The sequence below is a fragment of the Ursus americanus genome, chromosome 20 (assembly GCF_024610735.1).
Source record: "Ursus americanus isolate L20-20 chromosome 20, mUrsAme1.1.p, whole genome shotgun sequence".
In the NCBI taxonomy this organism is placed as follows: domain Eukaryota; kingdom Metazoa; phylum Chordata; class Mammalia; order Carnivora; family Ursidae; genus Ursus; species Ursus americanus.
The window spans coordinates 27,657,994-27,684,805 of record NC_142146.1 but is presented as its reverse complement, the minus strand read 5'-3'; the positions used below and the strand labels follow the sequence as shown (position 1 = coordinate 27,684,805).

The 26,812-nt window shown below is 40.6% G+C and overlaps 1 protein-coding gene across 3 annotated transcripts in view; it reads right to left on the bottom strand.

The window, feature by feature from the left end:
- LOC123788369 (collagen alpha-4(VI) chain-like) overlaps window positions 1–26,812 on the bottom strand; it is a 123,409-nt gene that overhangs the window by 86,778 nt on the left and 9,819 nt on the right. For 2 of the 3 annotated variants that reach the window (XM_045791730.2, XM_087870197.1), the window contains exon 3: window positions 9,185–9,273. In XM_045791730.2, the coding sequence (XP_045647686.2) occupies window positions 9,185–9,260 (76 nt within the window). In that variant the 5' untranslated portion in view covers window positions 9,261–9,273. Of the gene's footprint in view, window positions 1–9,184; window positions 9,274–19,860; window positions 20,007–20,656; window positions 20,849–26,812 lie in introns of all 3 variants that reach the window. The other variant, XM_045791731.2, reaches the window with a different exon arrangement.

Sequence of the window (26,812 nt, the reverse complement as noted above, 5' to 3'; positions counted from 1 at the left end):
CACCCCCAGCCTATCTCACTTCTCTTTTTCCCTTACAAGTCTATCCTGAAGAGTACTCCTTCACAATGACACGTTCACCAAATTCCTGTCCCAGGCTCTGCATCTCGAGAACCTGACCTAAGACATCTGCTTTCTAGGTTTGACCTCTGGCACTCCCTCGCTACCACCAGCCCCTGTTAGTTTTATCTCATGGCATTACCATAAGTGTGGCTCCCATTTGTCCTTTGGCTCCCTGAACTCAAGCCTGCACTGCACAACTATTTCTCCCAAACCCAATTCCAGTCCCGGAAACCACAACCCCAACAGTGGCCAGAGCGAAGGGGGCTCCAGCTGGGCCCACCCTGGTCTCCAGCATGGAAGGGATCAGACACCAGGTGGCTGCGGGATTTGAGCCAAGAGCCCGTCTTTCTGCTTCTCAGATTGCATCTCTCTACAATAAGGGTTTGACCAGATGACCTGGTCTCTTCCAACCCAAACACTGCATTTCTGTGACAAGAAGTAAATACACAGATTAAACATTGTGCTTGTGTAGACCAAAAAAGGGAAGAGGTGATTATGATCTCTCTGTTCGTCAGTAACCGGCATGACTTTTCCCCCACACTTCCCAATTTGATTGTCTGTGAGAGAAGAAAAAAAAGCAGAAACCAGCTGAAGAGGATGTTAGTTTCAAGTGGCTCAAAACCAGGGCATGATTATCCCACGCTGGTTAAATACATCTTGCATTTGGTCTTGTGCCAGAAAGGTTAAAATACTGGCTGGGGCTGGCCCTGCACTCACTCTCCCCTCTCCACTTTACTCTCTGCGGTCCAGGCTCCTTCGTCTGAGTTCTCACAGCTTCCATGTGGCGCCTACATGGCACCAAGTTTCTTTCGCTTTCTCTCTTTCTTTTTTTTCTGATTAATTCCCATAGAATCATGTTCTTTCATCTTGGTGTGTAATGTAACATTCATCAATGTGCTTATTCAACTAATGGCGATCTCCTCAACTAGACAGTGGTTTCCATGCAAACCGATATCATATCTTTTGTTTGTTTGTCCATCACTCAGGTGTCTAGGATAGAATAGTCACCCAAACAAATATTTAAGGAAGGAAATATTTGAGAAAGAGAGAAGGAGAGAGGGAGGGACAAAGGGAGAAGATATCATTAAAAAGAATGGAAATACTGAAAATTAATGAAACCAAATAAGGGAATCAGAACATTTTAGAGCTAGAAAGAATCCTATGGTATTATGTAATACAATACTATAGTCATTAGGTACATGACAAAGGGCTGGTGGGGGGGTTAAGAAAAGTAACAATGTATGAAAATATAACACATCTTCATTCCAAGTGATTGAGCACTTGGAATGTAACTAGCACAAATGAGAAAATAAATTTAACATTTTACTGAATTTTAATTTAATTTAAATAGTCACATGCGACTGGTGGTCACTGTATTGAAAAATGCAAGTATAGAAGAATGAACCCAATTTGTCCATCTCACAGATAAGGGAAAGAACACCTAGAAAGGCAAAGTAACTCACATGAATCAGTTCAAACAGCCAGTATTAGAAACCAGGTCTCCTGAAATCCGGTTCATACTCTGGACTGCCATAAAGAAGATTAAATTAAAAGTCCTTATTATAGAGAGGAGTTAAAATGGCGGAGGAGTAGGGGACCCCTTTTTCAGCCAGTCCCCTGAGTCGAGTTGGTTGGGTACCAGACCAGCCTGAACATCCATGGAATCAGCCTGAGACGCAGGAAGATACATCTGGATCTCTACAAATGAACATCTCCAGCTCTGAGTATTGGGGTACGAAGCGGGGAGCCATGAAACCGGGCACAGATATCGGAAGATAAACGGAAGGGGGAGGGAGCCGCCCTGTTCAGGCGCCGGGAAGCAGTAGCCACCTGCACGGGGGAGAAGGCAGACTTGGGGACGGCACCCCCGAGAGAGCAGACTGAGACCGTGAGCCGGGAGCGCATGCCACCAGACTGAAACGGAGCTCCAGTGCGCTCACTGGAACCAAACTGAGACCGGGAGCTCCGGAATGCGCGGGGGCAGCTGGCGGTGTTAGAAACACAAAGGACAGAGATGCGACGGCCCTGGAAGTGAGGGCTGGGACGTCAGGTGTGGGGCGCACATCCCAGGACGCTGCAGGGTTGAGCAGCACCAACAGAAACAGAGTTAAAGTGGCCAGAACATCAGTGGAGAACGGTCCGCAATCCCTCTGTTCTGAGACAGAGGCTGAGATTGGGCCACTGCTGCTCTGACTCTCAGAAGAGGCACAGCAAACCACCAGGGAAAGCCGCCAGAGAACAAAAGCCGGGAAAGACCGGCTCACAGTGTGCCCATGCCCATCCCCCCTGGCAAGGGACACAGAGACTCTACCGAAACAGGGTTGCCTGAGTATCGGTGCGGCAGGCCCCTCCCCCAGAAAGCAGGCTGAAAAATCAAGAAGCCCACATCCTTAAGATCCCTATAAAACAAGTGCACACTGCCTGGGTCCCGGTCAATAATTTGGGCTCTGGACAACCCCGCAACCTCTCCTCATCAGAATGACGAGAAGGAGAAATCCCCCCCAGCAAAGAAAAGACAATGAGTCTGTGGCCTCTGCCACAGAACTAATGGATATGGATATAACCAAATTATCAGAAATGGAATTCAGAGTAACAATGGTCAACATGATGTGTAGACTTGAAAAAAGTATTAACGAAAATGTTAATGAGAATATAGAATCTCTGAGGGCGGAAATGAGAGCGAATCTGGCAGAAATTAAAAATTCTATGAGCCAAATGCAGGCAAAACTAGAGGCTCTGATGGCCAGGGTGAATGAGGCAGAAGAACGTATCAGTGAATTGGAGGATGGGTTAGTAGAAGAGAAAGCTAAAATAGAATCTGGGCTAAAAAAAATCCAATCTCAAGAATGTAGGTTACGGGAGATTACTGACTCAATGAAACGTTCCAATGTCAGAATCATCGGCATCCCCGAGGGGGTGGAGAAAAACGGAGGTCTAGAAGAGATATTTGAACAAATTGTAGCTGAAAACTTCCCTAATCTATCAAGGGAAACAAACATTCGTGTCCAAGAGGCAGAGAGGACCCCTCCCAAGCTCAACCATGACAAACCTACGCCACGTCACGTCATAGTGCATTCGCAAATATTAGATCCAAGGATACATTATTGAAAGCAGCCAGGGCAAAGAAATTTCTCACGTACCAAGGCAAAGGTATCAGAATTACGTCAGACCTGTCTACACAGACCTGGAATGAGAGAAAGGGTTGGGGGGGGGCATTTTTAAAGCTCTTTCAGAGAAAAACATACAGCCAACGATCCTTTATCCAGCAAGGCTGTCATTCAGAATTGATGGAGAAATAAAGACCTTCCAGAATCACCAGTCATTGACCAATTTCATAACCACGAAACCAGCTCTACAGGAGATATTATGGGGGGTTCTATAAAAGTAAAAAGGCCCCAAGAGTGATACAGAACAGAAAGTCATAATCTATAGAAACAAAGACTTTACTGGCAACATGGCATCATTAAAATCATATCTCTCAATAATCAGTCTCAATGTAAATGGCCTAAATGCTCCCATAAAAAGCCACAGGGTTGCAGATTGGATAAAAAGACATGACCCATCCATTTGCTGTCTACAAGAAACTCATTTTGAACCTAAAGATACATTCAGACTGAAAGTAAAGGGATGGAGTTCCATCTTTCATGCCAATGGACCTCAAAAGAAAGCTGGGGTAGCAATTCTCATATCAGACAGATTGGATTTTAAACTAAATACTATAGTTAGAGATGCAGAAGGGCACTATATTATTCTTAAAGGATGTATCCAACAAGTGGATATGACAATTATAAATATATATGCCCCCACCAGGGGAGCAGCAAGATACACAAGCCAACTCTTAACCAGAATAAAGAGACATATAGATAAAAATACATAAATAGTAGGGGACCTCAACACTCCACTATCAGCAATAGACAGATCACCTAAGCAAGAAATCAACAGAGAAACAAGAGCTTTGAATGCCATACTCGATGAGTTGGACCTCATAGATATATATAAAACACTACACCCCAAAACCAAAGAATACTCATTCTATTCTAAAGCCCATGGAACATTCTCAAAAATAGACCATGTTCTGGGTCACAAAACAGGTCTCAACCGATACCAAAAGACTGAAATTATTCCCTGCATGTTCTCAGACCACAACACTTTGAAATTGGAACTCAACCACAAGGAAAAATTTGGAATAAACTCAAACACTTGGAGACTAAGAACCATTCTGCTCAGGAATGATTTGATAAACCAGGAAATCAAAAATAAATTTAAACAATTTATGGAGACCAATCAGAATGAAAACACAATGGTCCAAAACCTATGAGATACTGTAAAAGCAGTCCTAAGGGGAAAATACATAGCCATCCAACCCTCACTCAAAAGAACAGAAAAATCTAAAATGCAGTTTTTATATTCTCACCTCAAGAAGCTGGAACAGCAACAGAGGGACAGGCCTAATCCACGCACAAGGAAGCAGTTGACCAAGATTAGAGCAGAAATCAATACATTAGAAACCAGGAGTACAGTAGAGCAGATCAACAGAACTAGAAGCTGGTTCTTTGAATGAATTAATAAAATTGACAGACCACTGGCAAGACTTATCCGAAAGAATAGAGAAAGGACCCAAATTAATAAAATTATGATTGAAAAAGGAGAGGTCACAACCAACACCAATGAAATTGGAAGGATTATTAGAAGCTTTTATCAACAGCTTTATGCCAATAAATTAAGCAATCTGGAAGAGATGGAGGACTTCCTGGAAACCTATAAACTACCAAGACTGAAACAGGAAGAAATTGATTTTTTAAACAGGCCAATTAATTATGAAGAGACTGAATCAGTGATAAACAACCTTCCAAAAAACAAAACTCCAGGCCCGGGCGGTTTTCCTGGGGAATTCTACCAAACATTCAAAGAAGAAATAATACCTATTCTCCTAAAGCTATGTCAAAAAATAGAAACAGGGGCGCCTGGGTGGCACAGCGGTTAAGCGTCTGCCTTCAGCTCAGGGTGTGATCCCGGCGTTACGGGATCGAGCCCCACATCAGGCTCCTCCGCTATGAGCCTGCTTCTTCCTCTCCCACTCCCCCTGCTTGTGTTCCCTCTCTCGCTGGCTGTCTCTATCTCTGTTGAATAATTAATAAAATCTTAAAAAAAAAAAAGATAGAAACAGAAGGAAAGCTACCAAACTCATTCTATGAGGCCAATATTACCTTGATCCCCAAACCAGGCAAAGACCCCATCAAAAAGGAGAATTACAGACCAATTTCCCTAGTGAATATGGATGCTAAAATCCTCAACGAGATCCTAGCTAATAGAATCCAACAGTACATTAAAAGGATTATCCAACATGACCAAGTGGGATTCATCCCTGGGATGCAAGGGTGGTTCAACATTCGCAAATCAATCAGTGTCATAGATTTTATCCAGAAAAAAAAATTCAATAATCATATGATTCTCTCAATAGATGCAGAAAAAGCATTTGACAAAATACAGCATCCTTTCCTGATTAAAACCCTTCAGAGTGTAGGGATAGAGGGTACATTCCTCAATCTCATAAAAACCATCTATGAAAAGCCTACAGCAAATATCATTCTCAATGGGGAAAAGCTGGAAGCCTTTCCCTTAAGATCAGGAACTCAACAAGGATGCCCACTCTCGCCACTATTATTCAACATAGTACTAGAAGTCCTTGCAACAGCAATCAGACAACAAAAAGGGATAAAAGGTATCCAAATAGGCAAAGAAGAAGTCAAACTATCTCTCTCCGCAGATGACATGATACTCTATATGGAAAACCCAAAAGAATCCACTCCCAAACTATTAGAAGTTATAGAGCAATTCAGTAATGTGGCGGGATACAAAATCAATGCTCAGAAATCAGTTGCATTTCTATACACGAATAATGACACTGAAGAAAGAGAAATTAGGGAATCCATCCCATTTACAATAGCACCAAAAACCATACGTTACCTTGGAATTAACCAGAGACATAAAGGACCTATATTCTAGAAACTATAAATCACTCTTGAAAGACATTGAAGAAGACACAAAAAGATGGAAAAATATTCCATGCTCATGGATCAGAAGAATTAACATAGTTAAAATGTCCATGCTACCCAGAGCAATCTACACTTTCAATGCCATCCCGATCAAAATACCGATGACATTTTTCAAAGAACTAGAACAAATAGTCCTCAAATTTGTGGAACCAGAAAAGGCCCTGAATCACCAAGGAACTGTTGAAAAGGAAAAACAAAGCTGGGGGCATCACAATGCCAGATTTCGAGCTGTACTACAGAGCTGTGATCACAAAGACATCATGGTACTGGCACAAAAACAGACGCATAGACCAATGGAACAGACTAGAGAACCCAGAAATGGACCCTCGGCTCTTTGGGCAACTAATCTTTGATAAAGCAGGAGAAAACATCCGGTGGAAAACAGTCTCTTCAATAAATGCTGCTGGGAAAATTGGACAGCTACATGCAAAAGAATGAAACTTGACCACTCTCTCACACCATACACAAAGATAAACTCCAAATGGATGAAAGACCTCGATGTGAGACAGGAATCCATCAAAATCATAGAGGAAAACATAGGCAGCAACCTCTACAACATCGGCCAAAGCAACCTTTTTCATGACACATCTCCAAAGGCAAGAGAAACAAAAGATAAAATGAACTTGTGGGACTTCATCAAGATAAAAAGCTTCTGCACAGCCAAGGAAACAGTCAAAAAAACTAAGAGGAAGCCCACGGAATGGGAGAAGATATTTGCAAATGATACTACAGATAAAAGACTGGTATCCAAGATCTACAAAGAACTTCTCAAACTCAATTCACGAGAAACAAATAAACAAATCATAAAATGGGCAGAAGATATGAACAGACACTTTTCCAATGATGACATACGAATGGCTAACAGACACATGAAAAAATGTTCAAAATCATTAGCCATCAGGGAAATTCAAATCAAAACCACACTGAGATACCACTTCATGCCAGTTAGAATGGCAAAAATTGACAAGTAAGAAACAACAATTGTTGGAGAGGATGTGGAGAAAGGGGATCCCTCCTACATTGTTGGTGGGAAAGCAAGTTGGTACAGCCACTCTGGAAAACAGTGTGGAGGTCCCTTAAAAAGTTAAAAATTGAGGTACCCTATGACCCCACCATTGCACTACTGGGTATTTACCCCAAAGATACAGACGTAGTAAAGAGAAGGGCCATATGCACCCCAATGTTCATAGCAACATTGTCCACAATAGCTAAATCATGGAAGGAACTGAGATGCCCTTCAACAGATGACTGGATTAAGAAGTTGTGGTCCATTTGGGGCGCCTGGGTGGCACAGCGGTTAAGCGTCTGCCTACGGCTCAGGGCGTGATCCCGGCGTTATGGGATCGAGTCCCACATCAGGCTCCTCCGTTATGAGCCTGCTTCTTCCTCTCCCACTCCCCCTGCTTGTGTTCCCTCTCTCGCTGGCTGTCTCTATCTCTGTCGAATAAATAAATAAAATCTTTAAAAAAAAAAAAAAGTTGTGGTCCATATATACAATGGAATATTACTCAGCTATCAGAAAGAACGAGTTGTCAACATTTGCTGCAACATGGATGGCACTGGAGGAGATAATGCTAAGTGAAATAAGTCAAGCAGAGAAAGACAATTATCATATGTATTCTTTCATCTATGGAACATGAGAACTAGGAAGAATGGCAGGGGAAGAAAGGGAAAAAGAAAGGGGGGGGTAATCAGAAGGGGGAATGAAGCATGAGAGACTATGGACTCTGAGAAACAAACTGAGGGCTTCAGAGGGGAGGGGGGTGGGGGAATGGGATAGGCCGGTGATCGGTAGTAAGGAGGGCACGTATCGCATGGTGCACTGGGTGTTATACGCAACTAATGAATCATCGAGCCTTACATCGGAAACCGGGGATGTACTCTATGGTGACTAACATAATATAATAAAAAATCATTAAAAAAATAAAATTAAAAAAAATAAAATTAAAAAAAAAAAGTCCTTATTATAGAAAGGCAAAGTCCTTGTAGGAGTTTAGGCAGAGAAGGGCTGACGAAGGGTAGTGTGCTCCAGGGACACTAAATCACGTCTAGATTCCAGAGTCCCACTTCTCAGAGTTTGCCTAATCTCGGTCATAAAGCCAAGTGGAATCATGATTTTAGAAAAGACAGATCATAAATGAGCTCATGGACCTTTAAGCTCTGTTTCCCTTTGGCACTCCAGAATGCAATCCTGTTGAGAGAATTCAGTGAGTGCTCCAGGAATGGCTGACTGGTTTGTCCCCTTAACATCTCTTTTTAGAGACCACACAGACATGAAAGTGTTTCCCTGATCTTTCCGATCAGGAGAAAACTCACAGTTCTGTGGAACAGGTTTTCAGGCAAATAAGTATGGGTTCCATGATGTGCACCTTGAGCGATGTATTACATTTTCATACATTGTTATTTTTCTTAACCCCTCCACCAGCCCTTTGTCATTTTAGGTGTTTGAAACATGAAAAGACTGACTGTCACAGCTTCTGTTCACAAGAGCGGGGAGTCAGAGCTGGAGGGAAAATTTAGAGAGCTTCGTGGGGGTTTTTCTCCAACAAATAACAGTCTGTGTAATTATATATAAATATTTAAACCTCAATATTGCCTCAGTGGGGGTTCAGGCTACTCAATCTTCTCTTCATGAGACTTTCATCGAGAAAAGTCACAACAATCTGTTAAAACGACTACAAAAAAATTGCAGAGGTGTCACTGGCATTTAGTGACGCTATCCATCTTGTGACAATAATTACCTCTCAGAACGGCTCTGCCAAAGGAGACCAAGCGAAATGCAGAGTCAAGAGAATAGACCCGTGTTTACAAAAGCATTTGAGAGCCTGGTAACACATTCGGAAGTATAGCATTTTTTAATAGCTATTTTTTTGGCATTTGAGGTTAAGCTTTGAAAAAAATCAAGTGCACTCTGTTCACTAAAAGCCTCTAGATTCTAAGCTCTCCTGAAAAGAAGAATTTCCCTTCCGTTAATTATGAAGCTTCTGTACTATTTTCTTTTAAGATTGTCACTCCCATAGGTCCATGGCAAGGTCATCATTTTTGGCTTAGAGAATCCTATGCATTACCAATTCTCTGTGACTTGATGAAGCCAAAACTAGCTGACAGAAAGATGAACTCCCAAAACACCTTCCAAGTCTCCATTCTGGATATGGACCTAGGGGAAAAAAAGAAACCTCATAATTAAAATTCTGTCTTCATACGTTTAAAATGAGATCATCACATCATTTGTTAATTATATCTCAAAAAGTTGATTTTTAGAAATATATTTAGACCCATGTCTTTTCCCAGACCAACAGAAACTTGATAAAAAATAAAATAAAATAAAATAAAATAAAATAAAATAAAATAAAATAAAGGGCTTGTTGCTACATTGTTTCAATTATGCAAGGAAGATGGTCTTGCTGACCCAACTCAGGAAGAGTTTTGTAAACACCCAGAGTGCATACCTCAGACTTCACTGTTTAAAGTTGTCCAGATATGACCATGAAAGGATAAAGCATATGGGGCATGGGGAGAATTTCTGTTTCACACACTGAATTCGTTTGGTGGAACATAAACATTTCTGGATGATTTTGCTTGTATTTTTATACAAGCATCGGATGACCTTATAAATATTTGTGGCATGCTGAAATATTCAAATATCTCAGGAGCACATCTGCCTGATAAAATCAGGATAGCCTGAAAATATTTTATGTGCTCCCAGAAGAAGCCAAATATCAGACTTCCCTCCCCTAAACTTGGATTCATTTCTGAAGGCCTCCATGAAAATTATCCAGTCCCAATTGCATTTCTGTTTTTTGACTGTAAAGAAGTCCATGTGTTTAAAAATAAGAAAACCACAGCCTTCACATTGCATGAGGTCTCAACTGGAACAGGGGGCACCTCATCTTTACCGTTGTAGCCAGCCGTCCTCAGCATCCTCAGGGGGTTAAAAATAAGGATTCTTAGTAGACTGCTTGAGTTTGGATCCCAGACCCACTATTTAATAGTTGATCTTGGGCAAGTTGCTTAACTGCCCTGTGCCTCAGTTTCTCCATTTATAAAACTGGAACAAGAATGGGATCTACCTCATAGTCTTGCAGTCAGGATTAAGTGAGCTCATTACCGTAAAACTCTTCACCTATGCCTGGTACATAGAAATCACTCTTAAAGTGCTTGTTAAATAAAATAAGTTTTCTTGGATACCCACAATGAAGTAAAGAAGCATTGCCTCTAATTTGAAACTCAGAATCCGTAGAGGTAGAGGAACACTAATACTAATACACTAACACTAATACTAATATTTATATTTTTTATTTAATTCACTTAATTTTTACTCTCAGTTGATTGCTACTTTGTAAGTTACTATGCTGGTATCTCCATGTTCCTCACCTCAAACCTGGGAAAGGCCAGCAGAGCAGACCTTACTCGCTCATCTTGTTGATGGAAATGAAGAAATCGGGCCGCAAAAGGTTAAGTAGCATACCACAGCTACAGGGCCATGGACTGCCAGTCTCTGTCCCATGGAACCCGACTCCTACAGCGCATGACAGGAACTCTACCACTTCAATGAAAACCCCCAAGTCCAGATTGTCACTCAACTCTCCAGACCCCAACTCATGTAAAATGAAGATCTGTGAGCAATTTACCATGGGGTGAAAATGTGAACTCAAGCCCTTAGTTCCTGTATCCACCAATTTGTCTTCAAAGAGCACAGTTTTATGTACAAAACGCTGTATTGGGTACTCCAGAGAATGGAATTACAAACCTTGCTTTTACGTTTAGAGAACTGAACAATCTATTTGGGGGGAGAAACTTTACATACCAGAAACACTAAGAAATTCAGGAAACTTTAAATGCATCCTTTAAATGTATCAAAGAGTTTAGACAAGTATCTCATCGTGTCTACATCATTTTGCTGTCTTGGGCCCTTTAAAGGGAACGTTGTATGGAAATCATATCACAACGCCCAGAAATCCCAGCTATCCAACAGTGGAGGCCCTCTTTCCAGAAAGTGGAAGTAGAACCATCCTGTTTCCCCAAGGACACATTTCTACTGTACATGCTTAATTTACTACTTAGAAATGACTCAAGGATGTGAGATAACCATTTTACTATTTTATGGTAACAGAAAATACTGGGAGAAGACTTGACCTCAAAAGAAGCCCGTGGGCCTTAATTCTGGTGTCAGCTTGACCATTTGCTTTGTGGACTTGAGCTAGCCAGTTCACCTTTTAAGGTCTATGTGATGACTTTCAAGGGCTTGGAACTGATTTGGGACGCCTACTACATTGCCCACTATATTACAAACATTCTCCAGGGTATTGGTCCAAAAATTTTCCAATAAATAGATGTCATATAATTGGATTTCTCTGCTCCTTAGTTTCTACACCAACCTGCCGGTAATACCTCCTCAAAGAGGCATATAAGTAATTTGAGGGAAGATACTTTAAGACTGTAAATATCCTATTTCCCAATAAATTTTCATCTAATGGCAAATAAATGAATGCATGATCATAAAAAATAGACTATTTTAATGGATTAAGGACAGTATGAGAGTAAAGATCTTGAGAGTTTGAAAGTGCCAGGAAGAATGATCCAAAACAAATTCAGGTGTTATTATTATGATTATTATTAGTATTGTTTCAATAAAATACTATAATGCGACTTTTTAACTTTGGATTAATAAAGTTAGATGAAATAGAAAACCTTCAAGTAGGGTATCTACGTTTTCATATTCTGTTATGTCCTAATTATTAGTATTAATACAACTAATCACAAGAAATGAGAAGTATTTTTAGTTAGTTGTAAATAAAGTACCAGAGCTGTTTATGGAAATTCAGTGGGAAAGCCAAAAGTTTATAAACATTTTACAGCTGTGCATATGGGTATTTACATTAATGAAAAGGAAAATGTCTATAGATTAAGGACTTAATACCTATATTGTATATGCTGTTCATGAGGATGTTTATATCTAATATAAGCTGCTGAAGAGGTTTTGCATTTAAACATGTAGGATTCATTGTACAGGCAAAAAGAAAAAAAAAATGAAGCCATTAAATGAAGTGCAATTAGCTAGGGCTAACATGGAATACTGATTCTTTCTGGAAATAATTCTAATGGGTGTAGGGTAGAAAGACACTTCTCTCAAAGTATGCTGAGAGAAATGAAATAGTTCAATAGTCAACTAGGACAATCTATTTTTTAAGACTGATTCATTCAATTTAAAAAATTACCTTGCAAGCTACCACCATAGTAATAATTGATTCAGGGAAGAATCAACAAATGAAGCTAAAACCATTGGGCAGAAGCATGTTGCAGAACAAGGTTTTACCACAATCTCAAAGTATCTCCTAACAAATTACTTATAAGTTACAAAGGGCAAAAAAGTACCTTTACAAGGGAGAAACACGGTGGACACGATGCAACCAAAAATGGTAGGGTACACCAATATCACATTACTTCCTGATGTGATGCGCGAGAAAACTACATCACTTATATGGTAGTCCTCCTCCAATCCCATGACTTAAATCTAATAATGAGGAAACAATCATACAAACCAAAACTCAGAGACAGTCTAAAAACAACTGACCTGGGCTCCTCAAAAATACCAGTGTCATGAAAAACAAAGCAAAGGTGAGGAACCAACTGAAGTTAAGACAGTCTAAGGAGAAGTGGAAACTAAAGGCAACGAATGATCTTGGGTTGGAAAAAAAATGGCTATAAAGGACGTAAAGGGAGACAATACATAAAAATTTAATATGGACTGAATGTTATATAATAATTCTGCATCCATGTTACATTTCCTGAGTTTGATCATTATGTTATAGTCATGGAAGAGAATGTCCTTGTTCTTAAGAAATATACATAATATGAGGCAGAGGGTCTTGAGGTCACCCACGTACTCTCAAAGGTTCATCAGAGTTATAATAATTCATAGAGAGAAGGAAAAAGTATTGCAATACTCTTGCAACTTTTTTATTGAGTGTTCACTGTTGCCCAGATAATATGTCAGACACTAGAAATAAGATTAAAGAAATAGTTCTTCTCTTGAGAAGACTTGGAACTCTAGTGGAGAGAAAGAGATGGATAAATTGTAATATTGCTTGATGAGCAAAATAATATAGAAATCTGTACAAGGTGCTGAGGAACACGTGGGTGAGCATTTCTCTTCACTTGGTGAAGGCTTCAAAGAGCAGATGACGCTGGAGTTGAGATTTAAAGGAGGAATAAAGATGTACAAGCGAGCAAGTGCAGAAAGGCAATTCCAGGTACGGAACAGTGCGTGCAAGGACTCAGAGGAGGTATTGGACCACCCCAAATAGAGCTCATCCAAGGCCTTGGGAGCTAAGGTTTTGGAGCGCAGGGAACCTGGGTGAGCCTTCTGGGAGCTCACACACCTGTACTGCATAAGCTCTGAGGGCATACATCTAATGGAGACCTTTGGTTTTCTGACATGCATGAACTCAGAAGGTGGGATAGAAGAGGGGACCTGAGTAGAGTTTCTCAGTCTTCAACCATTAACGACCTTCACCTCATTTAATTAAACCAGCTGTGCTTTATATAACAGTCTCCAAGTTTCCTGTTCTCCCTCCATTGACCCCTCAAAAATAAAATAAGAAGATGCCATTTCTAATACTCTATGCCAGTGGTTCTTAGATTGAGCATTGTATCAGAATCACCCAGAGGACCTGTTAAAACCCAGTTTCCTGCACCCCCATCTCCAGAGTTTCTGATTGGTGAGAACTTGCATGTGGAGCAGATCCAAGGGACCACACTTTGAAAACCACTCTTCTATGCATTTAACATGTAGTGGTTCCCAACCAGACAGATGTCTGCTCCACTTACTTTCAACAGTATCTTCAGCTCCACGTGGAGAAAAGCAAGTGTCTATTATCAATTAAGTGGAGAAAGGGAAGAGGCAATCAATTAAAAATGTTTTCTTTATACATACCTGACTGAGAGGTAAGCAGAAGCTTCAAAGTATTTAGATGAAAAACCCAATGCAAATGTGCAAAATTAACTTAAACACATTTTTTTCAATTTGCTTTCTAATTATATTCTATTCCCTGAAATAATAAAGAGCTATGTTCTCTCTCTCTCTTTTTTTTTCAATTTTTTTTTTGGTCACTTAAACATGATTATTTGAAGCACTGTATTATTTGGCTTTCTTACAAGACAGGCTTGGAGTCTACCATATCTGGGCCACAGGAAGCTCTGGAAGGCAAACAGTTGGGGGACATAAACGGATTCTTCCATACACATCACGTTAGAATACACACGGCATGTTTAACAGTTAAGAAAAACGAAGGTTAGCCTCGACCTATTGCATAAACATTAGCATTTGCTTTCTGTGCCCATTCACAAATTATATGACTGCTTGGATATATACACAACTTTGTTGTAACATATTTGAGGGAGGCTGTGTCAAACATTTCAATGACAATTAATGTGTCATGAGCCTCAGAAAAAAAATAACAAGATGCAGAATCCTGGAGCATTCCTCCAGGGAGGGATAAGGATTGCAATGCCAGAGTTCATCAGGGCAGTGTGCGAAGCAGGAAATGGGTGCTGATGGCCATGACGCTCCCATCGGCTGTGGTCGTATGAAGACTAGCACACAATTTGTGAGGTGTTGACAATTTTGGAACTGAATAGAATCTCAGCTCTTGGGCAGTTTTTAACTATCCTAGGCCCTCTTCATATCCTGATTCACCTAGTTTCCCACTGTGCCTGGTTCATAAGTCACCTACTCCCTTTGCCTTATTGCATTGACATTGCTTAATCATTTATCTACCTTACTGGGCTCTGAACACACAGAGGGAGGAGCCATGATCCGAAAAATCTTTGCAGTGCTGCATACGTTGTTGAAACTAATAAATCTGGGGCACCTGGGTGACTCAGTCATTAAGCATCTGCCTTCGGCTCAGGGCGTGATCCCGGGGTCCTGAGATCGAGCCCCGCATCAGGCTCCCTACTTCTTTGGGAGTCTGCTTCTTCCTCTCCCACTCCCCCTTCTTCTGTTCCCTCTCTCACTGGCTGTCTCTCTCTCTGTCAAATAAATAAATAAAATCTTTAAAAAAAAAAGAAACTAATAAATCTTTCCCTTTTGTGATCATTATATATATAAATGTTTGAACTGCTGTGTGATTTAATCCAAGGGAAAAAGAATACTCAAACTCTTTCAAGTTATGTGTAGCTTATAAACTCCATCACCCCAGCTTTCATGAGCTTGGTTTTGCCACAGATGGGAATAACTACCCTATCTTTCTCAAGTGTTTCATTCAGGAAGAATGCCTACAATCCACTAAATAGATCAGGCCCCTCTAAAGACCTGGGGCAGGTCAGGACACTCTGTCACTCCCTACTTCCTATCGCCAAGAAGCATAGAAAGAGCAAGTCATGGTAGTAAATAAGGGCAAGATGGCCCCTGCAATTGTCTAGGGCATAATACACCCTGTCTGTTATTTCTTTTATGTCCTTTAAGAAAGTTGCTCCAGAATCTGGAAAGAAAATGTAGTGTGGAGCAGTAAAAATTGTGGAGAACTTGACTTTGAATTTTCTGGTTCAAGTGTCAACCTTGCCACATTCTTGTTATGTAGCTTCTTGGAAGTCTCTTGAATTCACTAAACCTCAGCTCCGTCAGCATAAAATAGAGGTAATGATACTGTGCCATCTCTACATGGCAGGGTTACTGTAAAGACAGCATATGCTGATGGGGTAGGAAAGACTTTGCAGAAAGCTATAAAACTTGAGAGGTTACCATTACCTTTGTCAAGCAAATCGTCTACAAAACATGATTCCGACAAATTTAATCCTTTCTCACTGATAGAACCAAACCTCAAAATTTTTTTTTATTCCAAGAGAAAAAAATGCATTGCTTAAATCAAAGAGCTTTGGCTACATTTCTGCTTCTGTCTAGGAAATAATCACACTATAATGAAAGTGAGATTTTGTGTAGGAACGGACATTTTACAGCAGTGAGAGAAAATTCCCTAAATCAGAGAAGTGGGGTACCAGGTGTGACAGCAAGCTGGCGGTAACCTGGATGAGATAAGCTCTTTGAAATCTTATGTTATGAAATCTTAGCTGTCTATGTTCTTTGGAATGAATCTTTCACTTTTGTCTGCAGGGCCTCAGCTTAAAAATAACTCAAGTGCCATTGAACTGTTCTTTGTATCTTTTTTGCATATCTTAATAGTGTACAATAAAAATTTTAAAGACAAACTGAAAAAATACCCACTAAATTCAGCAACACAAACCTATTAGGCCTCGGAAAGGTAATGATATTTCTTTACAGATTACAAGATGCGTTGACCAGGCTAAAAAAATCTTTCTGGCGTTTATAGAATTATAAGTCAGTGTGGTTTGCCAAGTCTACTCAGACTTTGATGATTCAGAACATGTCACTTATTCCTTCCCTCTACTTAGAAGGCTGCATACTACTCCTTGGCCCCAGTACACACGCACACGTGCACACACCCACACATATACACACACCTGATAGGCTCTATTCACCTTTCAAAACCCAGCTCACATGTCACCTTCTTAACCCAAGCCGGATGGCAAATCACTCCTGTTCTGTTCTTCCTCTGAAAGTTGTACATTTATTTCAAAGGATAACTGGGATTTATTAAGACTCTGTCTTTACCATTAATATATGCTCAGCACCTAGAACAGTTCCCTTCTCTGCTCTCCTTTTTTTTTTTTTTCCCTGTTTCCCTTCCTTCTTCCCTCCCTCTGTTCATTTCTCTCAGTTCCTGACAACTGCAACCTTCCCATAGCACAGACCAAAAAACCACGGAGTTATCACGAACTCTTCTCTCACACACACCCTACATCCAACCTGCCAGGAAATCATGCTGGATCAACGTTTAAAGCTGTTTACACAGAAACTGGTCCTCTCATCATTTCTACTGCAAACAGGCTGGTTCGAGCCACCATCATCTCTCTTGCTTGATTATTACAACAATCTCCATGGCTTTCCCTGCTTTGAACCTTTCTCTCTGAAGTCTATTCTCAACATATATCCAGTGAAATCCTTTTAATACCTAAGTCACTTCTGCTCAAAGCCCTTCAGTGGCTCCCTGTTTCATTCAGAGTGAAAAAACAAAATAGGCTACAAGGTCCTATGTAATCTGGGCCCCAGTTTTCTCTAACTCACCTCTCACCCTTGCACATTAGACCTTGATCGCTTTGGCCTACTGGCTATTCTTCAAATAAGCCAGTTATACTCCCTGTTTAGGGTCTTTGTACTTACTGTTTCCTTCATCTGAAATGCTCTTCTCCATATATCACCATATACTCACATATATCCCTATATAGCCACACACCTCTACACAAATCCACATATATCTACGTAAATCCACAAATATCCACATATATCCTATATGTCCGTCTATGTCTCCATATATCCACACACATCCCTATATGGTCCCATATATCATATATATCTCCATATCCACATGGCTGATTCCCTCGCTTCCCTCAAGTCTTTGCTCAAATGTCATCTCAGTAAGGTCTACCCCAGCCATTCTACTTAAAATTGCTACCCACCATTGTACTCCCAGGACACCCAACCCCATTTACCCCACTTACCCTCCTTCTTTTCTTATCACCTTCTAACATGCTATGTAATATTCATCATGGTTTTTATGAATGACCTGTTGTCATGCCCCACCTTCAACTACAAGTGCTACAAGGAATCTTGTTTTCCGTGATATATCCCCAGTGCCTGACACACAGTAGGTGCTCAGAAAAGACTTGTCGCATAAATTCATTTGTTCAGGAAAAAAAAAAAAAGATTTCCTGCTCTTAAGACAGGATGTTCTATACAAACAGTTAGAGACATTCTTGGGAAGACTGGTGCCCCCTAGGCCATTATTTTTTGGTAAATGGAGGACTCAGAGTCAACTGGGTTCACTTTTATATTTTAGTTTTATTTTTAATTCATGTGTATTAAAAAATATAATCAGAACAAACAGCATAAAACTAAATATTTGGCAAATTTGTAGAATAAGTCAAACCAGATCACAGGCATAGCATTAGAAGGGACCTGGTTTAAGGACTCTGAGAAACCTGAAATGGGGCCAGTCTACGACTACACCCACGCCCAAGGAGGCAGGGGAGAAATGCAGCCAGAGGTGAATCTTTTAAAACTCACAGCCATAAAAATTCACTTACCCAGTGAGTTGCTCAAACATAAGACATAAGATTAGGTTGGAATGTTTGGGCAAAACAATTTCTTATATGATCTTTTTAAAAAAGACTCCTGGTGCTTTTATTTCCAGCCAAAATATCATATAGAGAACATTCATTACTTCACTTCCCAGTGACTCTAACGTACCGTATTTGCTATTTCTGCAAAAATGTAGATGAAGCTTCATTACTCTTGGTCAGTGATGGAATAAATGCATCCACAGACTTTTCACAGCCCATTCCTATGAGTCAGAAACTACCAGACAGAATATATGTGATGGCAGACTACTTTCAAAGGCCTGTGGCATACACACTCAGGGGCTAAAATAAAATGGACCCTTCTGCAGTTGCGATGCCCTAAGAAATAGTTCTTAGCTTCTGTAGATCAATACAAAAGAGAACAAAAAGGTGCTAGAATTTTCTCCTGTAGTCCTGTGGAATAATTCCGTCAATATTTGATCCTTTCATCTCACTGCAGTCATCCTTAATAGCTGTCACCATTCCTATGTTTGTCCAGCGAATTTAAATGTATAAGTATCAACCCCAGTCATCAAAAAATTGCCCATTTAATCTGAACCTGATCAATTTTACATTAACTTTTCTTGAAGTTCTTTATAAAAATCACCATTTTCTTGAGCTCTAGTAAATGATATGCATGCTGATGTATTTAGGGAATTTACTGATGTTTATAATTTACTTTAAAATGCATTTAAAAATAAGATGGATTAACAGATGGTTAGAGGGATGGATATGTGAAAAAACAACTATATTAAAATGTTCATGGTGAATCTAAGTGGTAAGTATACATTTATTCCCTGTGAATTCTGTAACTTTTGCTGTATGTTTGAAATTTTTCATTAAAATTTTAAATAATCACCTAACTTATTTCTTAAAATTGTGTATGGTAGTCAAATGGAAAGGAAAATGAGAGTTTAATTATATGAATCCTGGCAAACTGGTTGGAAGAAAACTCTATTTCTAACTCAAAATTGTCCCTGGGATTGTTGTGAGAGAGTCATTTTTACTTGAGTTTTATATCTGTACTAAAGCCTTGTTTATTCCCTGAGTCTTTAGTGTTTTCTTTCTTCCTTTGGCCTTAATTCTAACACTAATCTCCATGTTTAAACTCTCCCAAAGATCTGCATCAGTGAAATAATTCATGAGACATGCATGAGTCCCCATAAATTGGTTTCCCCTCTCCACACAGATGGTAAATTCTGGGCCCAGTCTTAAAATACTTCACATCTTCCTGCTCCACAAAAGTTCAGAGTTACAGATCTCCCTTCATCACACTTTAAGTCTTAAAGGTGACTCTTCCTCTGTAAATCTAACAGAGATACTCCGGGGCTTTTCCTCCACATCTTCATCCCTGTCTCATTTCCTCTCCACCTCTTTGCTATGCGAGGTCTCTCTCTATCACTTTCTCTTCTGTTGGCCTGTCTATGTGTCCCTGTCTCTCTCTGCCTGGGAGTGAAAGAGAAGCAGGGCATTTGCAAAAACACATGGAAACAAACTAGAGTTCCCACCTACCAAACTCTCCCTGGGAAAAGACATTTCCTCCTACCTGGCAAAACCTTTCGGACTTGTTCTTCTAATTCCTCCTTCTGGCCTTCATCCCTTAAGAAGCTGTTGAGCCTTGGGAATTCCCTAGAGTTCAGGAAGGCTCAAGGGTACAATGACACATCAGCTTTTCCAGTATTTAATCCTCTCCTGTGGGAAAGGAAGGGGGGTGAGGGGAGGAGCAAAAAACGGTGTTTATGGTGACTGATGCGTTGTTTTTTCTCATGCGTGCTTTAGAGCCATTAAATAAAAAGGGTCCTTCTGTAAACAATGGTCTCAAAAATGCATACAAAAACTTACAAAAAAATAGTAGTAATAATAATAATATAATAAAATAAATAAAACTAGCCTTTTTCCAATTTAATTAAAAATTCCTAGAATACAAATAAATCCTAATTATCCTTATTTTAATTATTTAGTCTCCACCTAAAGTCTCTAGACTGTAAGCCCTTGAAAGCAGGAACTGGGTATAATTCATCTTGGGGTCACTCATGTCCCCTGGATATCCCCCAGCCAAGGGTCTTGTATATACTAGGTCTCAAAATAGTAGGTATAAGGGACAGATGGATAGGTGTGTGGATGGGTGGATAACTTAATGACCTGGACGATGACCAACACTCTCCGCGTTGATAACAGTTACCAAGCAGGATAAAGCTCAAGTGTCTGTACTTATCTCGGATGTTCTAAACCAGCCACACCAACCAGATTGGAGATCCGGATGGAGCCAAAGGAAATACATAAGTATTTATATGTGTATATACATAAGTTAAACTAAGAATTAAGCAGCTATAACATGATACCTTACAACAAAGGTCATTTCCTTCTCACATAGTTCAGTCCAAGGTGGGTATTCCAGGTTAGCAAGCAGCTTTCCTCCACACGGTCATTCAGGGATCCAGGCTAATATTCAACATGTGGCATCTGAGGTTTCTGCAAGTATCCCCACAGTAGCCAGTGGGAAGGGTGAAAGAGCCAACCCTACAGACTTCCTCCTAAAAGAGTAAGGCAGAGGCTGCTCACATTCCTTCCACTCACATTCCACTGGTCGGAGCTTAGTGACACTGCCACATCCAGCAGCAGATGCACTTGAGGGTTGAATTCCCACCAAGCAACCATGTGCCCTGCTCAACTCTGTTACCATAAAAGGAGAGGGAGAACGGAGGTGGAGGAGGGGGAGCTACCATCTCCATCACATTTTGTGTACACATGGTTCACCATTACTCAAAATCTGAAGACCCATAATTGGAATGGAGTGTTGTTTCATTTCTGGCATAAGTATTCAAGGAAATGGGGTCAAGTGCAGTTTCCCAAAATAAATTGTTAATAGGACAGTGTATCATTAACAGAGTTGAATTCAGGTTTCTCTGCATTTTTTCCAGAATTATTAAATTTGACATAAAGCCTAGAGAGCCTCCTACACAGAGGATAACTTCTGAAATGATATGTTAGTTCACTCTTCATCAATTGTCCCTTAATTATCCCTGATGTGGGGATAACAGGAGCAGAGCTTTGCTCTACTGGAAATAGAATAATTTCATATATAGCTAAGAAGCTGTAAGTGCTCACAAAATATTCTTGATTCCCTGAGGGAAATAATCAAGCCATCATATGTAAAATTCTTCAGTAAAAACAGTGAAGTTCAGATATCCAATACCAACCAGCACTTTCAGTCTTTTGTTCCCTCCTGCTCAGGAAGTCATATTTTCCCCCTCTGACTCACTCACCTTACAGAATCCCCCTCTTCTGTCCCCCTTTCATTCCCTAAAGCAGTAGCTTAGACTCCAAGATAACTTTAGGCTCAAGATCTTAAACTCTCTAACACAGACCCTGGTTAAATAGCAAGGTCCTTATTTTTTCTGTTACTTCAGAGCATTCACCATTCTGTTCTGTTCTGGATCCTCTCCTTGATCTTCAAGCAGTATTCCTACTTCTCCTTGTCTGCTGTTCTCCCATAGGAGAGAAGCTTGCCATCTTCATTTGGGTTCCCCCAAAAGCAGACCCTGAAACAAGGACTTGGGTGTAGGCAATTTATTTGGAAAGCCATCCAAGGAAGGAAGACAGGGAATGTGGGAAGTTAGACCTGAAAGAATAAAAGCCAAAAAGCTTGCCTTAATGTGTATGTTACTGTGGTAGGCAGCTGAGGTTTAGTCTTGCTGGGAACCCTCCGAGAAACTCAGAATGGCCCTCAGAACCATCCCAGGGAGATAGAGTTGGTATTTAGTCACTGAATGCCAGCCCTCAGCAGTTGAGAACTGAAAGGGGGCAGATGTGAAATCCTTGTCACTTTCAAGCTGCCCTGTGAACAAGCTGAGTAAGCAAGCTCTCTTGGCAATTGAGAAAATTCTCAAGTGGAAGTCTACAGTGGGAAGCTATATATATGTTAAGAAACTGTCTACAGCTGCAGGAGAGCTCAGAGATGCACTGAGTGGATGTGGGGCGTGGCATCAACAGCATCTGCTACACGTGCCAACTTCTTCAACTTGAGGTTTCCTCACCTCAAAACTTCAGATTCTGCCTCCCCCTGACTATTCTCCCCATGAGTTGGACCAAATTCCTAAGCTCAGAGTTCACAACTTCTTTGCTCTCAAAAACGTCTATGCCAAAGTCCATTGTTGTCTTCATCCCTGCGTACTGGGCTTGTTTCCTTCTGCAATGTTTCCATTACCAAATTGTGAGCTGCTCAAGGATAGAAATTCTATGCCTTTGCAAAGCTTAGCACATAGTAGGAGCTCCACAAATATTTGCAGAGTGAATAAATGGCAAATAATTGCCTCAATAATATATGTAAACTTCAAAGGACCTTCAACTTTTCCTTTTGACTGATATGACATTTTCACCTTAACTCACTCCTTGATGTTTGATTACAAAAACCATGTTATTTCAAGAGAGACCCTGATCAAGTGTATATCTGATGAATGGAAGAGAATCTCTTCTGCAAAGCTTTGGGGGAAAAATGTTTTTGTTAATTAACAAAAGGACATGAGAAAACTTGTTCTCTAAAATCATAGACTGTCAGAAACTGATGTTTGAAATCACATTTAGTAAGAATGAAACACCCCTTTTTTGCCTAGAGGATCTAAATCATTTTAACACAGAAAAACAGCCTCAATTTCCAACCCAGGTGCAGAGCTTCAGATAAGGGTTTTGAACACAACATTCCACATTTATCTTAACTTCGTAGTTTCCAAGGAAACAGGACCCTGAGTTCTCATCTCAGCCCAGGCATGATGTCAACTCCTTTATACACCCCCCACCCTGCTTCACTTTGAAAGAGCATAACACTGCTTTGTTGCAATTTTACTTAAACCCCACCACTCCCCTAAACACTACAACAAGCCTGAGTCTTCCTTTGGTGAGGTGCCCCTTTGGTGTGTGGTCCCCTTACTCAGCAAATTAACCTTATTGGATGGGAAGTGTCTCCTTGGTGGCTTTTATCAGATGGACTTTACCACCTCTGGCCAATTTGTTTGTAGCACAGACAAATACATCAAGGTTACTAGTCCTTACCATCAAAAGTACTTAGAGATAGACACTGAGAAGACTGGGCAGGCAAACTTCGGTCAGGAACTAAGACATATTTTCTTTTTAAGATCTAGGTGCTTTGATGGTATAATGGACTATGGAGAAGGGCAAATTAATGTGGTAGACCCAAACCTAGAGTCAAAGGGATACAGAAAACAACCAGGACAAGATGAAACAGTCGTTTACTCTTTGCCTACCTGGAATAATATCCTCTTTATAAGAAACTTCCATTCCACCCTCTGCTCCAGTGACAGCTGCAGTCTCCACACTATGATTGGTCCAGGAATCAGCATGTGACCCAAGCCTGGCCAATCAAAATCCTTCCTTAGATTTTTTTCCCCCAACATTTCTGGTTATGAAGCTTTAAAGATATAATGCTGAATTTGTCTGTTGCCATGGCTTCAGCTTTGTGGGGCAGCCAGCCTCTCAAAACACAGAGGAAAGCAGAGATGAAACTCTGAGGACATTCAAGTACCTGCCCTTCCACTGTTTTTGTTTGTTTGTTTGTTTGTTTGTTTTCTTGTTTTGGGATTGTTTTTGTTTTTGTTTTGAATTTTGTTTTCTCATTTATAACTGAGAATCATTATGACTTTTACATAAACACAATCTAAAACTTTTGCGAGGGTCCTAAATTATACTTTCTTACTGGCATTTTATTCCATCTCTACAGATGCAAGCCTGCACTTCTTTTCATCAATGAACACTGGATAATTCAATATCTCTTCCTATTTTCTTTTGCTACCAGGAATCCTAGAGCTGATTATGATAACCAGCAGTAGCAAATGTTTGTACATTTTACAAAATTTAGCCCTGGAAGGGATCTTACAGATCAGCTAGTCAAACATCATAATTTTTCAGAGAAAACATGAGGTCATAAAAAGTGATACAATTTGCCCAAGAGACACATAAGCAATTAACAACCACTTTCTTCATAACTGATCACATCTACTCACTCTACTGTCTTTAGATTTTCTCTGTTCTTTTATCTGAAAACTGCCTTAAATAGGCATCTCCGTTTTCCTCCTTACTGATAGGAGGGCAAATGGCAGAGGATGAAGAGATGATTCTCAGAAATCAGGGAGGGAAAAGGGCAGAGATAATGGGATTTAACCAAGGAATTAATACTATTCAGACTCGACAAAACCTGGACATTTACCCAAGAGATGGAGTTCACAGTGATTCCAGAAAGGGACGAGACTATTGAGGGGCTAAGGAGGGGAGTTTTAAGGCTGTCAAGAGAAGACTGAGGGTTGGTGCTATACGTAGGAATTCCTTAAAAAAAACTGGTTACAGCTATAGTGCTCTAAAAATTGAAAGACATTTCCTCATAACTAATGGAATGAATTATGCAATGCTAGTCACAAATTTGTAACTTATTGTATTCCATTAGAAGTATACAGCAGACCAGAGGCCAAGACGGCGGAGGAGCAGGAGACCTAAATTCCACCTGGTCCCAGGAATTCAGCTAATAGCTATCAAACCATTCTGAATGCCTACAAACTCGACTGGAGATCGAAGAAAAGAATAGCAGCAACTCTATGAACAGAAAAGCATCCACTTTCTGCAAGTTAGGAGGTGTGGAGAAGTGACTCAGAGGTGATATACGGGAAGATAGACTGTGGGCGGGGAAGGAGCCTCCGTCAGCCGGATATCAGCAAGTTGATAGAGCAGCGGAGCACAAAATCAGAACTTTCAGATGTCTGCTCCGGTGAGGGACGTCGCTCCAGTGGCTAAGCAGGAGGTAGAACCCTCGCTGGGACAGTGTGGTCTCAGGACCCTCAGGGTCACAGAAAGACTGGGGGTGCCTGAGTGCAGCAGAGCTCCCAGGTATCTGAGCAGGGAAGCCAGCTGCAAAGAGTGAGCCAAGGAGCGGGAGCTCAGCTCAGGGTTGCCATAAACTGTGATCCGCAGCACAGTTGGGCCACCGCTCTTCAAGCAGGGTCCCAACAAGCAGCAGAACCAGGGAGACTCCCCTTCCTCCCCCCCAGGAGGACTGGCACAGGAGCGTGCTGCAGGAATCTGCTGGGTTTAGAGACTCCAAACAGGGCTGTGTGCCAGAGATAGAAACCCTGGTCACAGGCCAGGTGAGCACAGAGTGTAGACAGAGACCAGGGAGACAGAAGTGATTGACATCTTTTCCCTAAGGGCACACTGAGGAGTGGTACCAGATGCTGGGAGGCACCATTTTCATTCTCATCCTCTAAAGCTGTGCAGAAAGGCCTTCAAGGAACGAGAGCCACAGAGAGCAAACCAGAGCAGATTACTTAGCCTGGCCCTTGGCAAGAGTGGTGCAATTCTGCATGGGGCAAAGACAATTGAGAATCACTACAACAGGCCCCTCCCCCAGAAGATCAACAAGAACATCCAGCCAAGACCAAGTTTACCAATCAATGAGAATAGCAAAACTCCAGTACTAGGGGAATACAACACATAGAATTCATGGCTTTTCCCCCATGGTTCTTTAGTCTTTCAACTTTAATTTTTTTAATTTTTTTCTTTTTCTTTTTTTTTTAACTATTCTTCTTTCCTTTTTCAACCAACTTCTTATCAATTCCATTTTTAAAATCTTTTTAAATTTTCATTTTGTGGGGCGCCTGGGTGGCACAGCGGTTAAGCCTCTGCCTTCAGCTCAGGACATGATCCCAGCGTTGTGGGATCGAGCCCCACATCAGGCTCTTCCACTATGAGCCTGCTTCTTCCTCTCCCACTCCCCCTGCTTGTGTTCCCTCTCTCGCTGGCTGTCTCTATCTCTGTCAAATAAATAAAATCTTTAAAAATTTTTTTTCATTTTGTACAGTCATATTCTATTCATTCATTGTATTTAACCTTATTTTTTGTGTGTGTATATACATGTAAGTTTTTTTTTCTTTAAAATTTTGGGATGCAATTTCTTCTAACAGACCAAAATATACCCAAAATCTAGTGTATGGACCTGTTCTATTTCACCCACCTGATCACATTCTTTTTTTTTTTTTTTTAATTGTTGTTCTTTCATTTTTCAACCAAATTCTTATCAATTCCTTTTTTATTTTATTTTTTTTTAAAGATTGTATTTATTTATTCGACAGAGATAGAGACAGCCAACGAGAGAGGGAACACAAGCAGGGGGAGTGGGAGAGGAAGTAGCAGGCTCATAGCGGAGGAGCCTGACGTGGGGCTCGATCCCATAATGCCGGGATCATGCCCTGAGCTGAAGGCAGATGCTTAACCGCTGTGCCACCCAGGCGCCCCATCAATTCCTTTTTTAAAGTCTTTCTTCAGTTTTCATTTTTACAGTTATATTCCATCCCCTCATTGTATTTAACCTTATTTTTGTATGTATGTAAGTTTTTCCTTCTTTAAAATCTTGGGGTGCATTTTCTTCTAAGAGACCAAAATACACCCAAAATCTAGTGGATAGCTCTGTTCCATTCACCAGCCTGATCATATTCTCT